This window comes from Miniopterus schreibersii, assembly GCF_964146895.1.
Source record: "Miniopterus schreibersii genome assembly, chromosome: 2".
In the NCBI taxonomy this organism is placed as follows: Eukaryota; Metazoa; Chordata; class Mammalia; order Chiroptera; family Miniopteridae; genus Miniopterus; species Miniopterus schreibersii.
The window spans coordinates 100983748-101008125 of record NC_138102.1 but is presented as its reverse complement, the minus strand read 5'-3'; the positions used below and the strand labels follow the sequence as shown (position 1 = coordinate 101008125).

The 24378-nt window shown below is 41.4% G+C and overlaps 1 protein-coding gene across 1 annotated transcript in view; it reads right to left on the bottom strand.

The window, feature by feature from the left end:
* Positions 1-24378, bottom strand: part of FLT1 (fms related receptor tyrosine kinase 1) — a 178879-nt gene that overhangs the window by 124399 nt on the left and 30102 nt on the right. Inside the window, exons 4-6 of the mRNA XM_081130787.1 lie at positions 4085-4209; positions 537-699; positions 298-434 (exon numbers count right to left, since the gene is read on the bottom strand). Of these exons, the coding sequence (XP_080986913.1) occupies positions 298-434; positions 537-699; positions 4085-4209 (425 nt within the window). The remainder of the gene's footprint in view (positions 1-297; positions 435-536; positions 700-4084; positions 4210-24378) is intronic.

The window sequence follows — 24378 nt, the reverse complement described above, 5'->3', positions numbered from 1 at the left end:
ATCCTAGAGGATGGTTTCCAAGGATGAAACAATCCCTTTTTCCACTCAGAACCATGCAATAGAAATACCAGTCTATACACTTCAAAACAAAACCTCTGGACATCAAAAGACCATATCTATGCCTATCAGACTCATGAAATGCCAGGCCAGGAAAGCACCCACCAAAGCTGCTTGATTGACTCAGACTGTCGTCGGAGTCAGAGTATTCTGATTTCCCCACTGCAAAAACACAGTGACTTTTCACTTACTAAAAATAAATACTATCCTACTGAAGAAACAGAAAGATCGGTCACTCACTTCACCAGGGTAACTCCAGGTTATGTGAACTCTCCCGTTGACGGGTGTGGTGGCGGTGCAGTTGAGGGTAAGAGCATGACCTCTAAGTAACTTGACGGGGCTCGGTGTGCTCATTTGGACATCAAAGACTGTGTAGGCTGCAAGCACGAGAAACAACATTGTTTTAAATGAAGGTTTCATTAAGCAGATTAAACCCTTGAGATTTTGGTTTATGTTCACGCCTTTGGAACGTCACTTACTTTGTCGAAATGAGAGATAGTTTGTCTGGTACAAATGTCCATTGACTGTTGTCTCACAGGTGAGAAGCCCTATTTCTTTGTATGTTGCATTTGAAATTACAAAGCCCTTCCTACTGTCCCAGATTATTCTTGTTCCATCAGGGATCAGAGTAGCAAATGGAAACTGAAAAGGAAGAAACATGCTTTAACAAAATCATATTAACTGTGGCAACAGTGTTTCACTGTTTGTGCAAACATAATTTTCATCTAAAATAAAAATAGCACAGGTAAAAAATCAGTTTATTATAAGTGGATCTTCAGTTTTCTTTGCATGTAGCAAGGTATATACATTTATTATGATAGAGTAATTATGGTAATTGATTATCAGCCTTAGCAACCATCTGCACCTACCTAGGTTGGACCTAGTTGTCATGTCAGACTTCTAGTGGAAGCCTGTGTCTCTTTGGCCTCTGGGAACCTTCGTAATAAACTGGCCCAATACTCAATAGAGAAACCAATTAGTGTTTTTTTTCCACTGGGGCTGTCAGGTTATTCTCATGAATGTCTTTATCTGGAGCTGTTAACAAGCTGTAACTTGTCCTCCTATTTCACATGATTCACTAGAGGTGACAGTCTTTAAAGGACTAGATCCTTCCAGATCCTCCAAGATTCAGAGCATTCACTGGGTTGTCATTCTGAGAAGCCCAAGGGCACTGACTGCTTCTGGAGGGGAAACCCCGCCCCGGCAAGCTGAGGCTGAGGTGGCTGGAGGCACTGTGATGGGTGGAGTGCCCTCTAATTCTTCAAAGTGTTCTCAAGCACAGTGAGTCCAAGCAGAAGAGAAGAATCCAGGATCTGATTCTCTCCTTATGCCTTCTTCTAGGCCCCAAGGACTTCATTTTTAAGGACTACAGTATAAACAGTCTGCCTTGGGATTAGACGTTAGAAAGGGTCATTGCTCTACAGAGGGGCCCGGCCAAATTCCCCTGATGCCAGGTTGCCAGCCCAGGTTCAGAGGCAGTACCTACCCTCTGACTGCCACTATTGTTTGTCCCAACTTGGAAAAGGGAAAAACATGAGATTACCTTACCACTGGAGATTATAAAGGAAAGGCCAAACTGCCGGGAAGAAGTTTAGAATCTTTTCTATCTTCTTTTAATAGTACAACTTACATCACTCTATATCCATTTATCATTTGTTTATATTGCTTGTTGAAGGAGCTGATCTGGTTGGGATTTGTGGTCCTGGGGCTGAATTTCTATCCCAGAGTCACTCTCCCAGTGCCTCTCTCCCAGTGAATGTGTCTGGGTATGCAAATATGTTACCTGAGTGTTACTTGGGTTTGAAATGAATCACATTCTGTTTATGAAGAACTGAAAGACACTGAAGGGTGGATGCCTTGCATTCAGTGGGGAAAAACAACTTTCTCTTCTAACTTAGTGCAAACTATTAAGGGAAAAATTCAGAAAAATTTAAGTAGGGATTGAAATCATGATGCTTTAAAAATATGTGAAAACAAGCATGTCCTGAGTCTGAAAGATGGAGTTGCTGATGATGTTCCTCAGCACAGCTTAAAAACACAGTAACATTTCCTCTAAAGTGTTTACCTTGTTCCAATCTATCCATGACTGCCACCAGTAGGATTTCATTGGCAAGTAACTTTACTTCTAGCTGACAAGAGCTAAAATTGCAAAAGACTATGTAGCTCCTCAGCTGCAGCAGCAGCTGCACATGTTATAGAGGCAGGTGGATGGGGGCTTTAAAAGAAAGGACTGCCAGGGAGGCCTGTCTCCAGCAGGCATGGGAAAAGGAGAGGGAGGGGACGGCAAATTGGAAGAAAAGGCAAGGGAAAGACCTATATTAATTTCATGTCAGCATACATATGTAATAGGTTATAGTATTTTCAATATGTGCCAAACCAGAATTCCTGTTACAACTTTGTGCTCTCTTCCCTACCCCCTCATAGATTTTAGGTAGAAAAACAGAGTAAATAAACTCCCCCGCCCCAAATTTTTTTATGTGTGTGAATTTGTGAATGTTTCTTGCAACAGAGCTGCATTAGGGCAAAAAAAGGGAGCTTGCATGAAACAAAGAAGTTTTATATTAATCACATAGCAATTAACCTATCAGACTGAGAGGAGTAATGACTTGCTATTGAAAACATAACTTGATAATAATCAATTAATGAGTATTAAACTGCTAGATTAAATAATAAAAATGCTAACCCTTGATTAGGGCTTACCCTGCACCTGGCATTGTTCTAAGTGCTTTCCATCGACGACCTCACTTAGCATTCCTAACAACCATGGGAGGTGGGCGCTGCTGTAATTGCTCCCATCTCTATAATGAGGACACTGAGGTAGACAGAGCGTCGATTACTTGCCAGCTTGTCCAGCAGGTAAGTGCAGGGTGGTAAGAAGCCATGCAGGGACTCCTGGGCCTCTGCTCTCAACCATACTGAGCTTCCTCCTGTGCAAACTAGGCAATCACAGAAGAGCAGCAAGAGCACGGGGAAGTCAGGATACGGGTTCCAGCGCCCAGTATGACCTGGGAGGCCCCCTACTCCCTGGGAACCTCAGGTTCTTTCTTCAACCAATGGAGTTAGACTCCTCTGCTCTTCCCGGCTCTGACATGCGAGGATTTTATATTTCCTGGTAATGATACACAGATGTAATAGGACCCAAACCTGTCTCTGATGGACTGTACTGAGGGCTTAAATTGACAACACAGGAGAGTGAATGCAAAGAAAGAAGACAGGGAGACACCGCATCACATTTCAGTGTCCAGGGTCCATAGGCAATACTGAAAATCACTCTAAACTTCTCCAAATGGCCCCACACACATCCTGAGCAGCTACTATGTGGTGGGACAGCCTTAACTTTTTCTCTTAAAGCTCCAAGCTCTCAGGAGTCACTAGGTTTTCATTTTAGGAGCGTCCATTGACTTCTTAGTCTTAGTGTATTCCTAGCAGGACTGTCACAGTTTAGCTTGTGATTTTATTAAATTCTACCCTAAATCTTTTTTCTTATTCTCATGAAAAATTTACAAGATAATAGGAAGAAAAATCTCATTTATAACATTCTTTCCCCTCTAAGAGGCTAAGTTTGGATGCCCAGCAGGAGCAAAGCCCTTTGTTACCAGGTACAAAAACTCAGACCAAAGCTGGGTGCTCTGGAGAACCAGCCCCCCGCTCCCCGCCCCACCCATCGCTCTGCTTTAGCAAGTCTGGATTCACCGCTCTGCCAGGCTACTCATTTGTGTAAGCAATAGAACTGCTATTTCTCGCATTTGCAGACACTTGAATTTGTGGCAAATACAAAGGTTTTCATGATTTTAGTTCTATCATTATTCACTGATTTATGCTTAAGGCATTATCACTTTATCCCATTTAAATACACGCACGGGTATAACTTCTAGCCCTCATGCTTTATGGTAAAGGATGTGATTAAAAAACCCACCGAGAAGCCCAAATGTCTGTAAGGAAATTAGTCCGTGGGTAAAAAATATCAAAAATTCATTATGTTCATTTGCAGTAAAAATATTCTGAGACTAGCATAGCTCAACTTTACCTTTTTTAAAGTAACAGTGATGTTGGGTGACGTAACCCGGCAGGGAACGACGAGATCCCTTCCTTCAGTCATATATATCGTTTTAGGTATTTCACTGTGCATCTCTAAGAAGGGTCTCCCTGTATCTGAATGAGAAGAAAATGGAGAAATATACACACACATATATATATATATAAATGATTATATGACAAACATCTAGCCCCTGTGCTGGCGGGGCAACATGGACACTGCCACAGTGTATCATTCCCCGCCATGTAACCCGGACATTCCCATTCTTATCCCTGAATTTGGCTCTCCATGTTCTGCCCAGAAGAAGAAGCTTCTTAATAAAACGGAATTGCTTATTCAGATCTCTGCCTGCCATTAGATTGCTCTCTTGGCCTAAAATGCAATTGTGACAGAGGGAGGGGATGTGTATAGACCACTCTGGGGAAAAGCCACAAGAATGCTAGTGAGAGAGAATGGAGACTATTCTGCATAAACTCCTCACTACAGCTATGCTAAGTGCCTCAGGAAGCCCCTCCAGAGCCTTTGTAAGAAGTCACAGGAAGTTGCAATGATCACTTATCTTTGGAGCACATGTGACACAGACAGAGGGGTGGGAAGGTGTCCAGTTGAAGGGGTTAGCATTTGAATGACTAAAGATTTGAATGACAAAGATTAGGGCAGGGGAGAGGCTGGAGAAGCAGTGGTGAGCACTGCAGTCATTCCATGCCTTCAGTAGGTCTGTGTCTCTGGCATGCACCACTTCCCTGTTAACAGAAAATATGAGCAGATGCAGGTGAAGAGGTCAGGGAAGGGCTTTAAATCGGCACCAATATACTACCCTTTAAAGTATGGCATTTGGCCAATCTCAGAGGCCATTAGGATTCAAGCCACCTGTTCCAACTTCTCTGTAATTCTGGGGATAAGAATAAGCAGTAGATCCTATTAGAAAAGTCCTCACATGTAACAGGCCTTTGCCCTTGGAAACCCATTGACATTGATCTCTTCAGGGTTACTGTGTTCACATCTTCTCCCCTCAGTTTCAGCCTGATGGAACGAAGTCCTATGTTAACTCTCGGTCTATACCCGAAGGAACTAATTAGGCCTCCACCTGCTTGCTGGAGCTGAGGAAGCTCATTCTGGATGCTGAGTGGAGAATGAATTTGGAGAAACAAGAGTAGTAAAGTAGGCAATGGTTGCCTAGACTCAACAGTGGCTCCAGAGATTGTTATGAGTTGACCTGTTTTCCCCTCAAAGTAATATGTGTAAGTCTTAACCCCCAGTACTTCAGAATGTGACATCATTTGGGTCAAATAGAGTTATTTCTGATGTAATTACTTCAGTTACTTAAGGTGGGTCCCTGGTCCAATATTACTGGTGTCGTTATAAAAAGATGGCCACTTGAAGACAGACATACAGGGGAGAATGCCATGTGAAGACAAAGGCAGAGACTGGAATGATGAAGCTTTAAGTCAAGGAATGTCAAGGACGGCCAGCAACCACTAGAAGTTCAGAAGAAGCATAGAAGGATGCTCCCCTTCAGGTTTCAGGGGAACAAAGATCTGCTGACACCTTGATTTCAGACCTCTAGTTTCTAGAATGTGAGACAATAAACCCCTGTAATTTTAAGCCAAAAAAAGGGGGCCATTGCTGACACTGTTGTCACCTGTTGAGGATGGGATGGTTTGAAACACACTAGAGAGGGCCCTAGAGAGACCCTATCATCACAGCCCACCTTGTATGCCCCTAGATGCCTAAATAATCCCTACTCATCCTCTGGGAAGCCTTGCAGGCCAGCCCCTTCCTTATACCCTTTCTGCCCCAGCCTATCTTAGGAGTTTTCACAACACCCCCAGCATTCCCCTATTGTAACACTTCACACACTGACACTGAACTGGCAGTTTACTTCTCTGGCTACACATTGGATGACAAACTCCTAGAGGAGAGGAAATAGAGGAAAAATTGCCTAATGTGTATTAAATGAATGAATGAATGAGCCAATAAATGAATGAAGGGCTGTCCAATCCCATTATAGATGAGAAAACAGAGGTGTAAACAAATGAAATGAGTTGTGTGGACATGAATAGCCAGGCCTGGAGGCCAGTTTCTCCCTTGGGGCTGGATCTCCAGACTTCTTTTGACGGAGGGCTCCCCCACAGGAAAGGCTGTAGGTGGTAATTGTTTTTCAGAGATGGGTCTAGTTTTTGCATGTTCCAGAGAAAATATGTGGCATGTGACACTATCTAGACTTAGAGGAATTCTGAGAAGAAAACGAGGCAGGGCAGGGAGGGCAGCTTAAGGACAGGGCCTTCCAGAAATGGAGAGTCAAAGGGAGGCAACAGATCATGGTGATTAAGAGCACACACTGGACAACCTGGGACTGAATTCTGGCTCTGCCCCTTACTAGTTGTGAGACCTCAAGCAAATCATTTTACCCTCTGTGCCTCACACATAAAATGTACTTCAAAGAGGTCAGAAGGAGGCTTGCATGAGTTAATATATGCAAAGTGCTTAGAATGGTACCTGGCACATGGTTAGTACTATGTATGTGTTAGCTGTTACTTCTCTTCATATTATTATGAGAAATTTGAACTTATGGAGAGAGGGGGGTTAGGATATATAAAAATCACAAATTATACTCATGATCTTGACTATTAAAAATATAAATATATATTCATATAATGGCACCAAAAAAAAAAAAAAAAGACAAAATATATACACTAAAATGTTAATGATGATCTTTGAGTAGTGGCTTTATGAGTTATTTTCTCATTTACCTTCTTCTGTATTTGTCAGGTTTTCTAAAATGACTGTGTATTATTTTATAATAACATTTTAAAAAGATTTTTTATTGATTTTTAGAGAGAGAAGAAGGGAAAGGGAGAGAGAGAAAGAAATATCCATGTGAGAGAAACATTGATTGGTGGCCTCCTGCACGCCCTCTACTGGGGATGAAGCTCACAACTAGGCATGTGCCCTGACAGGGAATCAAACCAGCAGCCTTCCGGTGTACAAGATGACTGACGCCCAACCAACTGAGCCACATTGGCTGGGTCTCTAATAACATTTTTAATTACTTGAGGAAAACTACAAAATTTGCATTTGATTTAGTTTGGTCCAATATAATAGAATGAGACATTAACTATCAAAGTTTATAGTTATATGTCTGTTAGGAAAGCTCAGTGTGTGTAGTAGCATATGCACTATGCAGAGAGGAAACGCTAATTAACAGGGACAAAGATTCATTATCAGCACGAAATTCCTCCCCTAAATAAAGCTGCTGAGCTAGACAATCGGGCGGAGACTATTGGGATTTGATCATTCCTTTCCTTCCTCCCGTGAGTCTATATTTTGTCTCCTTTGTGAGTCCCAAGGTAAACACAAACACCAGGAAATGGGTTAATTCATGTAACTAAACCATAAATCCTTCACATTAAATTTACTGTCTCCTTAAGCAACCATTTTCAACCAAGGACACTGGCATAAAATTCCTGCAGGAAAGAGTAAACATCAGTGTAGTCACTACTAGACTAATGAATGCCAATCCCAAATGAGCACAGAAGTCATTCATTCAGTGTGCCTTGGGTTTTTTCTTTCTCTATGTCACTTTGGATCCCCTAAACACTTGAATTTTACTACAGCTATTGTCCTTTAAAAGCCAATAGCAATTTCAGCACTGGGCCCACTGCAATTCTGTTCAAAGATGTCGGAACCAATGAGTTGTGTCCATCCTCACACAATTCAAAACACATCATTTGTATCACACCTACAGTGGCATTATAAATCCACTGTCTTTGCAAATGAGCTCATGACTGTAGAGACATACACACACACAAACAATATCCTCTGGGCTTATTAATAGTATACTTCCTCTGCAGTTTGCTTCAAGGAAGGGCTAAGAATGACATGTTAGAATTACAAACATTTTTTGTTTTGTAGGACTATAGATACAGAAGAGGTCACGGTTCCATTAATATCACCAGTAAAACCACTTACTATTCCCATAGGACACATTTGTCTTTGTCACAAAATTAAAAATGACTTCCAAACCCAGCCACCACTGCAGTGTGGTTTCCTGAGACCAAATTGGCTAGTTGTTGAAAGAGTGAGGAAGAGCTACTCCAAAGATTGCCAGTGTCCTGGCGGCGCAGACACACTGTCACCGGGGACTCATGCCAACACACAGTTGGGTAGAGGTCACGCCACCCTCCCCTCTCTGAACTCTTGGAGCTCAAAGCAGTGACAGGAAACTGGCACAGAACATGAGGTTTTCTCATCCAATGGGAGTATCTGGGCTGTCATCCTTCAAAACAAGTGGACTCAGGCACACGGAAAGATCAAACAGGGACCCTTCCTCAGAATGGCATTACATTTATTTTTTGAAAATGTTTTCTTTCTTCCTTTTGAAATCTGTAATCACTTTGGCACATTAGGGCACACAGACAGAGGCCCCAGTGTGCCATCCTCACTCTACTCCATTTCCCACTGGCATCGCCTCAGAGTTCTACTGGTTTCGGAGCAAGTGAATGACCCAAAGAATTCAGGGAGCTTTTCTGACTTGAGGGGTTGAAGAGTATATATCTTGTTTACTAGCATTTGGGTTTTTTTTAATCTTTATCTGAGGATGTGTTTTTTTATTTTAATTTTTATTGAGAGAGAGAGGAAAATGTCAATTGGAGTCTCCTGCTCCCTGACCTAGGTATGTTTCCTGACTAGGAATTGAACCCGAAAACTTTTGGTGTATGGGGCAATGCTCCAACTAACTGAGCCACCCACCCAAGGCACTAGCACTTGTTTATTCCTATGATTTTTATATATGTTTCCTGATTTCCTTTCCCTTTAATTTCATTTTCCTTAACTTTGGCTTGTGGTCATGTGGATTCCTAGTTATTTAAAAGAGGGTATGATTTAAATTTATTGAGGATGAAGTGAAGAAGACAAGGAACTGATTAAGCAATCCCATGAATAAAGTCCTATTTAGACACAAGGGTTTTCCCATCACGCAGGTCTTTGTGTTGTAGATTGTAGCTAGTGCTCAAGGAGAGTTTGCTGACTGGTGAAATATTTCATTTGAAATGTGAGCCACATAAGGTGATAAGAAGCAACTTCTTCACTGGCTTACCCTGGCCATCAAAACCTTTGAGAATTCAAAACAGAGCTTTGGTGCAACCACAAGAAAGCTGAAGTAGCTATACTAATATTTGATAAGATAGACTTTGAAACTAGAAATGTTACTAGTTATAAAGAGGGACATTTTATTATAATAATAGGGTCAATCAACCAGGAAGATATAATAATTATAAACATATATGCAACTTATAACAGAGCACCAAAATACATGAGAGAAATGAAGATAGAAATAGACAATTTAACAATAATAGAAGATTATAGTATCCCACTCTCAATAATGGGTAGAACAACTAGACAGAAGATCAAAATGGAAGTAGAGAAGTTGAACAACACTAATAACCACCATGACCTAACTGACATCTATAGAATGCTCCACCCATCACAGCAGGATATGCATTCTTCTCAAATGCACATGGAACATTCTCTAGGATAAACTATAGGTTAGGCCATAAAACAAACCTCAATAAATTTAAAGGGATTGAAATAATGCAAAGTATGTCCTCCAACTACAGTGAAAATGAGAAATTAATAACAGAAAGAAACTTGGGAAATTCACAAATATGTGGAAATTAAACAACATACTCCTAAATAACTAATGAATCAAAAAAGAAATCAAAAGGGAAATTAAAATACTTTGAGATGAATGAAAATGAAGACACAACACACCAAAACTTATGAGATGAAACTAAAACAATGTTTAGAAGGAAATTTACAGCTGTGTGCCTAGATTGAAAAAGGAGAAAGACCTCAAATCAATATCTTAATCTTCCACTTTAGAATTCTATGTAAAGAACAGAAAACTAAAACTAAAGGAAGCAGGAGGGAGGAAATAAAAGATTAGAGTGGAAATTAATGAAGTAGAGAACAGGAAAACAATAGAGAAAAAGCCATGAAACCAAAAGCTAGTTCTTTGAAGAGGTAAGCACTCGACAAACCTTTGGCCAGGCAAGACAAGGGAAAAAGAGGGAAGACAAATGAATAAAATCAGAAATGAAACAGTAGACTTTGCTACCATCGTTATTAAAATAAAAAGCCTTATAAAGGAATATTCTAATTGTATGCCAACAAATAGATAACAGATGAAATGGGCAAGTTCCTAGAGAAATGTAAAACTAACTCAATAAGAAACAGACAACCCAAATAAAGCTATAGGTGAAAAGACTGAATTAATAATAAAACTGCCCACAAAGTAATCAACTGCCCACAAAGAAAAGTCCAGACCCAGATGGCAAGTGAATTCTATCAAAGAACTAATATCAATTCTCCACAAACTTTTCTAAAAAATAAAACAGAAGCGAAAACTGCCCAGTTCTTTCTATGAGGCCATTACTACCCCGATACCAAAACCAAAGACATCACAAGGAAACTACAGATCAACAACTATTATGAATGTGGATGCAAAAAAGCTCAACAAAATACTAGCAAACTGAATATATAAAAATAATTATATGCTATGATCAAGTGGAATTTGTTCGGGAATGCAAAAACTGGTTTATCATCCAAAACTCAATTAATGTCACTAATATAGCACATCAATAGAATAAAATACAAATACCACAAGATCATTTTATTAGATGTAGAAGAAGCATTTGACAACATTCAAACTCCCTTCATAATAAAAACACTCAACAAACTGAGAATAGAAGGAAACTTCCTCAACTTGATAAAGGGCATCTACAAAAAAATTAACAGCTAACATCATACTTAATGATGAAATACTGGACACTTTCCCCTAAGGTTAGGAACAAGATAAGGTTGTCTATTTTTTCCAATTCTATTCAACATCATACTAGAGGTACAATAGTTATTATAAATAACACTACAATAAACATTCTAGCCAGTGCAATTAGGCAAGAAAAATAAAAGGCATCCAGATTTGAAAGGAAAAAGTAAAATTTTCTCTATTCAGATGACATGATTTTGTATATAGAAAATCCTAAGGAACCCACTAAAAAACTATTAGAGCTATTAAATTGGTTCAGCAAAATTGCAGGATCCAAGATCAATGTACAAAATTGAATTCTATTTTAATATATTTGTAATGAACAATCTGAAAATAAAATTAAGAAAACATTTCCATTTACAATAGCATCAAAAAGAATAAAGTAGGAATATATTTAACAAAAGAAGTATAGAACTTACACTTTGAACATTAAAAAAAAATTGTGAAAAGAAACTAAAGATCTGAATAAATGAAAATTTAAAAAAATTGTGAAAAGAAACTAAAGATCTGAATAAATAAATCCAATGTTCATGGGTTACAAAAGTTATTATTGTTAAGATGATCTATAAGATTCTATGCAGCTTGCTCTATAAATTTCATGCCATTCTTAACAGAATCCCAGCTGATTTCTTTGTAGAAATTGACAAGCTGATTCTAAAATTTAGAATAGCAAGGAACCAGATAGCCAAAACAATTTTGAAAAAGGAAAACAAAGTTGGAGGACTTACACTTCTCAATTTCAAAAGTTATCACTAAAACCATAAACAAAAGTGATTAGGACAGTGTGGTACTGGCATAAAGAGAGACAGATTGGTCAGTGGATTGGAACTAAGAGTCTAGTAATAAGCCCGTGAGTCTATGGTCGGTTGATTTTCCATAAGGTTGCCAAGACCATTCAATGGGGAAAGAAAAGTCTTTTCAACAAATGCTTCTGGAGCAACGCCACAAAATAATGGAGTTGGATCTTCACATCACACACAAATATTAACCCCAAATGGATCAAAGACCTAAATGTAAGAGCTAAAACTGTAAAAGTCTTAAAAGAAACCAAAGAGGTAATTCTTCAGATCTGAGATTTGGCATTGGATTCTCATATATGATATAAGCAACGAAAGAAAAAAAACAACAACAGCATGAGTCATCAGGGAAATGCAAATCAAAACCAGAATGAGATACTGCTTCATACCCATCAGGATGACCAGAATAAAACAGACACAATAACAAGTGTTGGCAAGGAGGTGGAAGAATTGGAACCCTCATACACTGCTGGTTTTTGTAAAATGGTGCAGTGAATTTGGAAGACAGTTTGGCAGTTCTTCAAATGATTAAACATATGACCCAGGAATTCCTCACTTAGGTATCTACCCAACAGGGTGAAAACTTACGTCTACACAAAAACATTTAAATGGAAGTTTATTGCAGGACTCTCCATAATAGCCAAAAGGTGGAAACTACTCAAATGTCCATGTACTGATAAATGGATAGCTGAAATGTAGATCCACAGTGGAATATTATTCAGCAACAAAAAGAAACGAAGTACTGATAATGGTACAACATGGACAAACCTCGAAACATCATGCTGAATGAAAGAAGCTAACGCATATTTATGCATTTTATTTAATACTAAAAAGCCACATATTTTATTATTTTATTTATATGAAAAATCCAGAACAAGCAAATCTATATGGACAGAGAGTAGATTGGTGGTGGCTTATGGCTGAAAACTATGGGGGGGATAAAGGGTGATAGCTAAAGAGTATAGGAACTCTTTTTGAGATAATGTAATGTTCTAAGACTGACTATGGTGATGGTTGCATATATCTGTCAATACACTAAAAACAATTGTACACTTTAAATAAATTGTATGGTATGTGAATTATATTTAAAAATCTTATTTTGAAGAAAACAGAACTTTGGGCTCTTTCTTAGATGTGGTGACCCACTGTTTTCTGAGCTGGAATAGTTCTTGGAGGTCATCCAGTACGGACCTTATGGGTCCTTGCAACTTATGGGTCCTTACAACTTTTCTCTCCCACTCCCCTCTGCATCCCTGTGGGCCACTCACAAAAAGTGGGATTTTCCCCTGTGACAAAGCCATCCTGATTGTAAATATATCCTTCTGTTCCCCTTGGCAGCCCCAAGTCAGCGGAGAACATAGTGAAGTATCTCTGTCTTCATTTACATGGGAAGTTACTTGACTGATGTGTCTGAGTATTATCGTCCACACAGAGTATACAATTAAATATTTCCTAGTGAGTTATCCTGATTATTCACATGAATATCATAAAACCTCAATTTTAATTTACCACTGTCACCACTGGTGGTGAATCAGTATCCAGATTCAAAAGTGAACAATCCCATGACAGCTCACCTAGGAATATCAGTTGCCAGTTTCTGCCATCTGGACAGCTAGCTTACACAATATTTCTATTAGAGCAAGGTAAACAGAGAAAAGTCATTATGTTTCAAACTCAAGATGCTATCCTAAATGGAAAAAAAAATTAAAATATATTACTTGTGTGGTATAAAATAAGAAATTCCTCTTTCTAAAAAAGCCATTTCCCAACTACCTACCTATCCTCAAAAGAGAAACATGTAGTTTCGCCTTGTCTCACTTTGAAGGAGCATTGCTCACTTATAACAGTGGACTGGATAACAAAGGAAGAAGAAAGGACAAGGGTCAGGGAGGAGAGAGGAGAACAGAGTTGATGGGCCACCCTCTCTCTGTCCTCTTGCATCTTCTATGAAGTTGCTCCTTGAAATGTGTGTGGCTAGCAGCAGGTGACCAGGGTGATCAATCATCTCAACCAAGTGTCCAGCATAGGCTGGACACATGGCACACAGTCAGCTGATGTTTATGGAAAAGATATCAGATGAGGCAAAAAAGAGAAAGAAGAGAAATTAGGACATATCATGTAGCCAGCACTGTGCATAAAGCACAGTCCATTAACTCAAGGTCCTTACAGTCCAGCTGTATAGTCAACACATGCACCTCCCCCACACAGACATGTTCATGTTGATTAGAGGAAAAGTCAAGTACTAAGTTCTGCTTTGAAAGAGAACAGGGACCGCATTTTTAAAAACTTATAGCTCAGATCTAAAGAAGTTAGTTGAAGATCTAAATGAGAGCGGAGTGCTGGGTAGACAGTAGGCTTGACTTAGACCATAAGATCAGGGCAGGCAAAGGAGATCTCAGGATTTCCACACTTCCTAGAACTTGCTCCCTGGGGGTTCACATAAAGCTGTTTAGTTGATTTCTCTGTTCACCAAGTGAATGACTTCAGTCATATCTTCATCTCAATCACGTAAAGCATCTCAAAAGGAAAGAGAGAAAAAGAGAAAGGCAGGAAGGAAAGAAGAAAAGGGGAAGGAGGAGGGAAGGAAAGAAAGAAGAAGAGATGGAGAGATAGATGGAAAGAAGGAAGGGAGGGAGGGAGGCAGAGAGAGAGGGAGGGAAGGAGAAAGTAAAGGAAAGAGAAAGGAAAGAAAAAAGCAAGGGGCTCTGATGGACTACTATAACTTTTTCCTTCTACTGCCAAGATTTTGGCCATGTCCCAAGTCCTATTATTCCCAGCTCTATCTCTGAATCATAAAATTGTAAAACTGTTAAGGGACTTTTAAGATGCTCTAACATTGCCTCTGATAGAAGAGGAAACTGAGGCACACAGAGGAGAGACCTTCCCACAAGCACAGGAATGATATTAATGGCTGAGCCAGAACTGAATTCCAGTTTTCTGATCCTAGCCCATTCTCTCTCCACCACACCAAAATCTGGTCCTAAACCCCCTGAATGACTTGGGAATGACAACTACACCAGTGGGAGAACTTGTAGCCCAGAGATAGGGTTAATGTGAGACCTGACAGAACTTAGAAATATGAAGCAACAGATTGATAAGTAATTCTCACACTTAAATCAAGCTTGAGTCATTGGGCCTCTGCTTAGCTCTCTCTGATATAAGGTGCTGGGGACTCTTGGGGGGTCTCTGAAAACACCTCAGAGCCAAGAGCACTCAAACCAGGGAAAGTCCTATTTTATGGAGACTAGAGATAAAATGCCTTCCAAGGACACAGTTATCCTCAAGTGCAGGGGCTTGGTCAGACTCCTCTCTAGTCGGGACACAGGTTCTCCTAGAGAGCAGTCTCCACACTGCCTGTCAGGAGAACATTCCCTCCAGAGTGTGAGCAGTGGGGAGTGAGGAGCCAGGGATCTGTTGAGGTCCTGCACTGACGCCAGTTCCACCGTGGGACTATGGGGCTCAACTTCCCATGTAGAAAATGCGACAGGCACTTTCCTGCTCCTGAACTTGTGATTTATGTGTATTCACTAAAATATTCACATGAGCGCAGCACAATGACATCCCTCTGGAGGCCCAGCAAGGAAGGCGAATGAGTGGAGCAGCAGGATGTGAAGTAGTAAGAGTGGTGGCAGTTGAGAATGTGGGGGCTGTGACGAAGGGGCAACCCTGCGTGCTGCAGCCAGTTGTTGCCAAGTGGGAATTTGGGCCAATGTGAACAGAGTTTCTAATCTTTAAGACAAATTTTTATGTGAACTCCTCCAATTATAAATACTGACAGCCAAAAGCACTTTGTCTGCCAATCAAAATGTATGTTAGCTGAATCTGGCCTGAACACTTTCAGTTTGCAACCCTCCACTGTGCCCCACCCCTCCCCACTCCATTTTATTCTGCACACAAAGCTCGGAGGAAGTTGGCTTGGAAGCCCAGGCAAGGTCATGTTGGAAGGAGCAGGGGCTTTGGAGTCAAACTGAGTCCTAATCTTGACTTAATAATTTACAAAGTATGCACCCTTGAATGTGGTATGGAATTTTTCCAACTTTTCTGTAAAAGAAACTGATAAGAGAATTTATCCCATTGGGTTGTTGGAATGAAATGAGATGACTTATGTAATGAACCTGAGCCAGATATCAATAAATGATAGTGACACACATCAGGCCTTCATCAAATCTGGACAATGAGAGGGCCTGGGGCCCATCTTGCCCAGCCCACCAAGGGAGCACCTGTCCTGTGCTGGATTACTTAGACACACGAGGAACTCACCATCTCCCAAGACAGTTATTCCCCAAATTTTGGATAGCTTTACATGTTAGAATGCATTTCCTTACAAGCTGCAATCTGCCTGTCTTAGCTTCTTTCATTCTTAGATAGTAGTTCTGCTATCTGGGATTATAAAGATGAGGCTTAACCTCTTGCTCACCTAAGAAAACTTTGAAGGAGACCATCACAGTCATATTTCCTATTTTCCCACTCAGTTCTTTCCCCCTTTAGATTCAACACTTCGGTTCCTTCCATTGTCCCTTGCCAATGAAAATAAATTATCAAATTATTTTATGGTCACAAAGCCATAAGGCAGGTACCCACTTTACAGATGATGAAAACAAAGTTGAGAGGGTTAATTTGCTTGTATTTCCTGTTTCCATGGTTCCTCTTGAAGTGTGAACTGAACAGTGGGACTGGCAACCCCTGTATTCTGAATACCACAAATTTATTAGCGTAGCCCAAGACCTGATTCACTTTCTTGGTGAACGTGTAGTCAATTGAAAGTCTGAAATTGTTCTCATGAGGGCTGTCTCAGCCACAGCCTCCCCGTTAGTGTAACAGTAAACACACACAGTGCACACTGCAGGCCAAACACTAAAACCAACGGTTTTAGATATAGGAGTTGCACTCCTGACTATGAGAGGTGGTTAAGAGAAAACTTTTCTCTACCGTGTACTAGTTATATGACCTATATGTACTATTTATATGACTAGTTCTATGGGCAATTTCTGTGAAAAGGAGGTAAAAATGACAGTGTTACTTCATAGGGTTGTTGTGAGAATGAAACTTAATGTATGCAAAGTGCTTAGAACAGCGTCCAGCACAGAGCAAGACCTGAGTGTTAGTCATCATTCTTATGAAGGAATTTGTACCAACGCCCAGCATGTATTGAAACAGGGATTTGAACCTACTTTGAACCCCAGGTCACATTGTTTCAGCTATAGCTTATTAATTGATTTGTGATGAAGGAAGGAAGGGAGGCATGTTTCTGCTGCCGTGGGCACCGACCTTGAATAGCACAATGAGTGTGCGAAGAGGACTGCCAAGGTAGCCCAGCAAAAATGCCTCACGTGACAAAACAATGAAAATTTGAAATAGTAAGGGAAAACAAGCGTGTCGGAAGTGCAAGGGCCATAAAGACCAAAACAGATCACCTCTTTGTCTCCAGGCAGGGTAGGCACTTCGTTATCATTGTTCAAGAAAGATATAAAAAGTCGGAAACGTAAAGCCTTTTCAGCTAACGGGGCTTTCTCCTGAAAAAGTCCCTTGCTCATTTTTCTTAAAAGATTACTTGAGGCAGATTTTAAAAAATCCTTTAAACCGTAATGTTCTGAGGTACTGTTTTTCACATTTCTTGCTTGTAGAGGGAATATGAGAAGATATGGTCAATTTTATTGCCTTTGGACTTCACTGCCATCTTGAGATTTTGTACTTCTACTGAAATCATTAACTTTTCAAAGTCTTAAGTTATGTCCAAATGGCTCATTTGAGACTATATGTTCATTCAGATTATTTTTGAGTATTTATGTAGTTGTCTTCAATGTCTGGTTATATACAACTGTGTGTTTGCTAGCAAAACTTAGCAATGTGGCTTCCGAGAACTAGCATGTCAAAATTTCCTGGTATGGAGCCTAGGGAGTGTCAGGAAATGCTGTCACTTGAAGGAATGGCCTGGAAGTTTGGCAGGTACCTTCAAGTGCTAAGGATGACATTCCTAGGAACATGCTAGGTGAACACAAGGTCAGGGACAGGGGCTATGGAAAGAAGATGCAGCACTCCTGACTGCTAACAAAGCCACTAACATGAGTGGCTTCTGTCCCAATCACATGTAAGTGCTTTCTACAGTCAAAGTCCATTGGTGTCTAATGACAAACATGTTTCTAGAAGGGAAATGTGAAATGGCAGGTCTTAAAGATATCAAGAATGTCTTCCTCAAATGTTCATGTATCTGGAAAGGAGAATGGGTCAGAGTTAAGTCACTCTTGTCTAAACTCTAGCCATGTGGTTCTAATCAGCTGTCCCCCAGTGATGGATAGAAGGGATAATTTCCTTCATGCTTCGGCCCTAGAGGGAGCACAGAGCCAGGCTGTAGAGCAGTGTGCGATTCCAATCAACAGTGTCGTCAGTGTATATTCTAACTCCTAGAAATGTTTGTTTCCTCTTTTATACAACTTCATCAAAATAAAAAGAAAGTCCAGCAAAACCTGACCTAGTACTAGATTTCTGATGAAGCTATATGCAGAGGCAGGCCAGAAAATTCCTAGGAATTCTTAACAGAAGATCGTTTGAAGTAGAATTCAGCAAATGCAAGTCAGCCTTGGACTGCTGCCATTTTAGGAAACCTGGGTTTCGGACATGTCTCAGTCCAGAGGCTGAGTCCAACCTTCTAAACTTTGTGAACCCCACCGTGCCCATCTGTCTGCTGAGCAAGTACATCAGGCAATGATGTGAGAAGGATAACAAACAGGATCTCCACCCAGCCTGTCCGCATTTGCCGTTTCCAGGTAACGCAAGGTGACTGGGAAGTTTTCTCCTCGACGGCTACAGGCTCAGGTGGCTCCTAGGGTAGGAATCTTAGACAGTCCTTGAGACCAAGGCTTTGGAAACCAATTCTTACTGAAAGATTCACGTCAGAATAAACACGAGTTTCAGAAAATAAATGGAAGGAGCCAGGTGTTAGGGACAGAGGTGATGTGAGGAAGGGAGGTGTGGGAGCTCAGTGGAATGGCAGAGGGAGCGTAAATGAGCACAAGCTGAAAACTGACCTTCAGATCTGGAGAAGAGGCTATCGGGGGCGTAAATGGAGATGGAAGGACACTTGACTGGGGGTGGTAAACATACAATATACAGATGATGCATTATAGAGTTGTACCCCTGAAACACGTATAATTATATTAACCAATGTCACCCCAATAAGTTCAATAAAAAATAAAAGTAAGTTTAAAAATAAATAAAATAAATCTGGAGAAGACTCTAGATATTAACCAAGCAATAGTAAATAATGTCATAAATGTGCTAAGAAATCCAGGCCTAAAGAATTTTAAACTTGGTTTCTTAATTTTTTCTTCCTAAAACATGTAAAGTGTTTTAGCCTGTCTTCCCTCAGAGAATTTTGATGAACAGAACCAATATTTTCTTTTTAAAGTTTTTCTCATAAAATCATGGTCATAAAAATATGACTCCACTGAAGTGTATTTGGAGGCTTTGAAGTGCGCTCAGCCTCGCGGCCCTGCCTGTGTGTCACAGCCCATCCTCACTGAGGGTGGCTGTCAGAAGCAGCAAGACCTCCTTGCAGTTCAGGTTGGAGGGCTGCCATCCTTTGTGCACTCCCACCTCACACAGGCTGTGATTACCCCAGGGGACAGTGGCAGTTGCTCCTCTCCATCCACGTCCCTGCTTCTAATGGCGGTGCTGATGGGACTTCCCACACCCGTGTGGCAAAATGGGCAACAAACACCAGCTGCTCAGCCAGCACCCAGCTAAGTAACGTCGACAAGCATGTCATGTGTGCCCCACAGAGCGTCAGACCTGGGTGGGAATCTACTGCAAGGCGGTGTTGTGCGAGGACGTCCAGGGGCACAGAACCCTGATGGTGGCAGTGTTCAGGATGATTGGAGGAGCTCTCCACACTCCCTGGAAAGATCCACTTTTGAACAATAGCTATTCTTTAAAAAAGTTAAACCTGTGCATTTAAAAATCTATTATAAGTCATGGTCCTAGAAATTGACCAGGGGACTCCAAAATGATAAGATCCCATATTTTTGCTTTTTGTGCCTCCCACACAACAAACAGGGCCTTGCAAAGAGCAGGCATGCAGCCCATGCCCGCACACAGGCTCCGCCTGCCGACGCACCTCCTGGGTCCGACCAGCTGTGGGAACCTGGTTCAGGAATGCGCGAGGCTATTGCGCAGACCCACACAGTGGCTGCACAGCCACAGCGCCTGGAGGACAGGGGTGATTTCCGCAGCCAAGCTCTGTCTGGGCCTCTGGTCCAGCAGTGGTGTGCAAAAATCACCATGCTGCTTCCCGTTGGTGCTCTTTCCCCAAATAAGAAGTATAGAGATGACCTACCCTGTCTGAGCCTGTTAAAACTTTAGTTGTTTAAATTGCTTTCTTTCACTTCTGAAATCGGCTATAAAAACCCAGATCCTGTCCTGCATACACACATACAAAAGCAGTACTATAAAAAATAATATTAATAACAACAAACATGCTAACTTTTTCAAATGTACAAATGCTTTTGTTTACCATTTACACAGGCCAGTTCCTGGCCAAGTACCTGGAAAGAGGGGGGCAGACCCAAGAGAGCTGGCTGACCCTGGTGGCACCCTCAGAGGCACAGAGGAGGCTGAGGCACACCGGAGTCTGAACTGCCTGCTCTCATGCTGGGCCTCGGGGGTGGGCAGAGGCCAGGAGGGTGACTGAACCCCTGTGTTCCTGAGGTAGGACTAGGTGCCCTACAGGGCAGGGGACGAATGGAGGCTGTCTGTGGTGGGCAAAATCATGGTCACCCAAAGATGCTCATGCTCTAATCTCTGGAACCTGTGACTATGTTAGGTTCCATGTGAAGGTGAATTAAGGTTGCAGGTGAAATTAAGGTTGTTAATCAGCTGACCTTACAAATAGGGAGAGGGTCCTGCGTGGGCCAGAGGTAACCGTAGGGGTCCTTAAAAAGTGGAAGAAGGCCCTGGCCAGTGTGGTCCAGTTGGTTGGGCATCGTCCCATGTACCAAGAGGTGGCCAGTTTAATTCCCAGTCAGAGCTCATGCCCGGGTTTCGGGCTTGATCCCCAGTAGGGGGCTTGCAGGAGGCGGCAATCAATGACTCCCTCTCATTGATATTTCTATTTCTCTCCCTCTACCTTTCTCTCTCTCTTTAAAATCAATAAAAACATATATATTTTTTAAAGTGGTAGAAGAGGCAGGTGAGAAGTGCTATGATGCGAAAAGGCTTTGAAATGGACCAGGTCACAGGTCAAGGTTTATGGGAGGGTGGCCTCTAAAAACTGGAAAAGGCCAGGGAATTCTCCTAGAGCCTCCAGAAGGAACCCAGCCTGCTGACACCTTGACTTTAGCCCACTAGACCTGTACCAGAACTCTGACCTCCAGAACTAAAAAATAAGTCTTGTTTTAAGCTACTAAGTTTGTGGAAATTTGTTACACCAGCAGTAAGAAACAAATACAGGGGCAAAGGGGTCAGAGGTCAAGCTTGCCTCACTCAGACCTCACCCCACTTCCAGGTGGAGGACTCATAAAGACACCGCTTGGGCCTGGGACTGCATGTGGGGCAGGCTGAACCTTAGAAGAACCAGGAGGCCCCCTTCTGGGCCCAGCCTCAGGTGATGCCTGTGGGCAATCAGAGAGGGGTCAGGGTCTGACCTGCAAGGGTCGTGGGGCAATCTGGAGGGGGACTTGGATGCTGGCTCTGCCCCACGCTTGCCATGTGACCCCCAGTCACTTTCTAAGCCCCAGATAAGAGCTTATCTTTTCCTTCTTTCTCTTCTAGCTGCCTTCAATTCCACAGACTTGTTGAGCCCAGCTCATCACAGCCCTGGACAAAGGAGGCAGGGTAGGTAAGCCTCAGCCTCTGGCCCGAGGCACTCAGACCTGGCCATGAGGAAGGCAGTTCTGAGGCAGGCTGCAAAGGGCCCCATGGACAGGGGGTGTTGAAACTTTCTTTTTTTTAAATTTTAAATTGATTTTCAGAGAGAGAGAAAGGGAGAGGGAGAGAGCAAGAGAACATTGATGTGAGAGCGAAACATTGATTGGCTGCCTCCTGCACACCCCTCACCAGAGATCGACCTGGAAGCCAAGGCAGGTCCCCTGATGGGGAATCAAACTGCAACCCTTTGGTGCAGGGGACAACGCCGAACCGACTGAGCTACACCGGCCAGGGTGAAAACTTCTAAACTTATTCTACCAAGTTCCACAATAAGAAATACATTTTACACCAGACCTATTAATCTCTCTCTTTCTCTCCCCCCCCTCATATGTATTTACATATATGTGGGTATAATGTGTATGTGAAAGTACATGTATACAATGGAAACAAAAGTTTTATAAAAAATTTTTTTTTTCACTAAACAATACTTACCCTTACCTTTTGCAATATACTTGGACCTTTTCCATTCTATTCTGCTTTTTTTTTTTTTTTTTTTTAATGATGATCACAACACACTAATTGGATTCCACAGCCTATTTAATGGGTTGGGATGCACATTTTTTAAAGCTCTGCTCGACTTAATAAATAGTGTGATGTCTCTTGCCCATGTTGTGTGAGCTACAATGCAGCAGTGAAACTGTGTGCAAAACAAGCTCTGTCCCCATCAGGGGACAACACAAAACTCTTTGGGACCAGGATTTGTTTCTCTAAGGTCTATCATTCAGAAAAACACTCTGAAACCAACTTAACCTATTCCTCAAAAGATAAAGAAAAAATTGCATTTGAAATTTTAAAAAACGTAATGACTATATAATCCATATTCTCAAAGGTTAAAACAACAGCTAGTTCGTAGTTTGAAGTCAATGGCTGAAACTCCAGTGTAGTGGAAATAGCCCTAACCCAAGGACCTGAACTGGATCCTCACCTAACTTGTCATTTTATTAGCTCTGTCTATCATGTGCAGGTCACTGAGCCTGTTTTCTCGTATATAAAATGGAAGAAATGACATCAACTTGGTTTATCTCAGAGATAATTATGGAAAAGCCCTTTGGGAAAATCTGAAGTGCTGTACAAATGAGTACATTGAATTCTCCTCAGAATGTCTGTGCTGTTAGTATTTTTACTTACTTGAGGCCCCCTGGCCAGGTGGGACATTTTCTAAGTGTATTTATGTGAAAGTATAATGGTTATTAAACTTCTACTACTTTTCAATTATATACCCAGTGTGTCTGATTGTTTTGCACCTGAAATCAAGCTGCTATGCAAATCTCATCAGTTGTATACAAGTGGGAGAACCAATGGTGGAAAATCTGTTATGGTAATACTCCAACCCATTTGCTTAAATAGACGCAGAGTGAAAAGCAACCACGTGAAGAGAAGCAAACGAAAGGAGATGAGTCTCATTAACAGGGAAGAGCTAGAATACATGCACTCAACCATAGCACCCCCCATTTTCCCCCTTTTCAATTATAATTCTCAGGAGAAGACACTGCACTTAGATAGCTCTAAAAGACTGGTGTGGAGAGGTGCAGGCTGACTTCACGGTGTGGGGAACTCAACACGCCTAAGTTCAAGGTCTCCTTAACTAAATTGGAGACACTGACAAAGTATGAAATTCTTTGGAGATGCCATTTAAAACTTTTCTGGTCAGTTTCCTTACTTTACAATCACAGCTCATATGGTACAATAATAATTTCAGTGAAATCTTCTAACTTTTAGAAAAGGCTGGGCTGGAGCCAGTTTCTTGTGGGGACCGAAAAGAAGTGCAAAAATGGTCATTTTTCTCAACAAAGGGGATGAACCACCTACGCAGCCCCGACATTACAATTTATCCAGAACTCTTTTAGTTTTGTAATTAGCAAAGCATTAAGGAGTGCTTTGCAACATATTTTCTTTATGACAAAATTTTGTAGCTATAATTACTGGGGGATTCCATTCATTTTTTAAAAAGCAATTAAAAAAAGCTACGTAGTATTTTTCAGCTACTCTCATTCAAGAGCCATTTGTGGAGAGCATGCCAAGGGTACACCAGGAGAGGATGATGATTGTCTTCACATCAACGTAATTGAGGGAGACAAAGCTCTGCTTGGCTAGGGGACCTGGAGCAAGTTGCCCAGTTGTCCCTCCAGAATTCCAAGTATCATTTTGACTCCTCCCTCTCCTCACCCACCCCGACCCACATCACCTCTCCTTCGCTGCAACTACTACAGTGACCTTGGACCACCCGCTGTCCTGCCTCACTGCACAGCAGCCCTACCTGGTTTTCTGGCTCCAGTCTTGCTCTTCCCATCTCCTCCCACCACTGAGACTGAAGAGAAAACCGTGACCGCCTCACTCTGCTGCTAACACTTCCCTGTCACTGCCCACGTAGCCTGGATGTGACAGGGATCTTAGGTCTTTCACGTGTAAGATGATGAGAAGACAACTTTGTGGATTACTATGAGATTTAACTAGCATAATGTAAATAAAACCATTTGTCTAAATGAAAAGAAACTACAAATGTAAGAAGTTATTAAAGGAAATTTAATTTATCAGACAATTCAGTTATTAAGTAGTTAAATATAATTACTTGAGTAACTAAATTGAGTTAATGAATTATGTCAGAGGTTTTGTGGATTTATTCAAGCTGTGATGATGAAGTGGTGATACTGATTTTTCTGTAGACTACACATTAGAGGTTATGTCCAAATTAGTGCTCAGGTGGGAACTGTGCCTGTTACACAGCAGACAGTCACTAA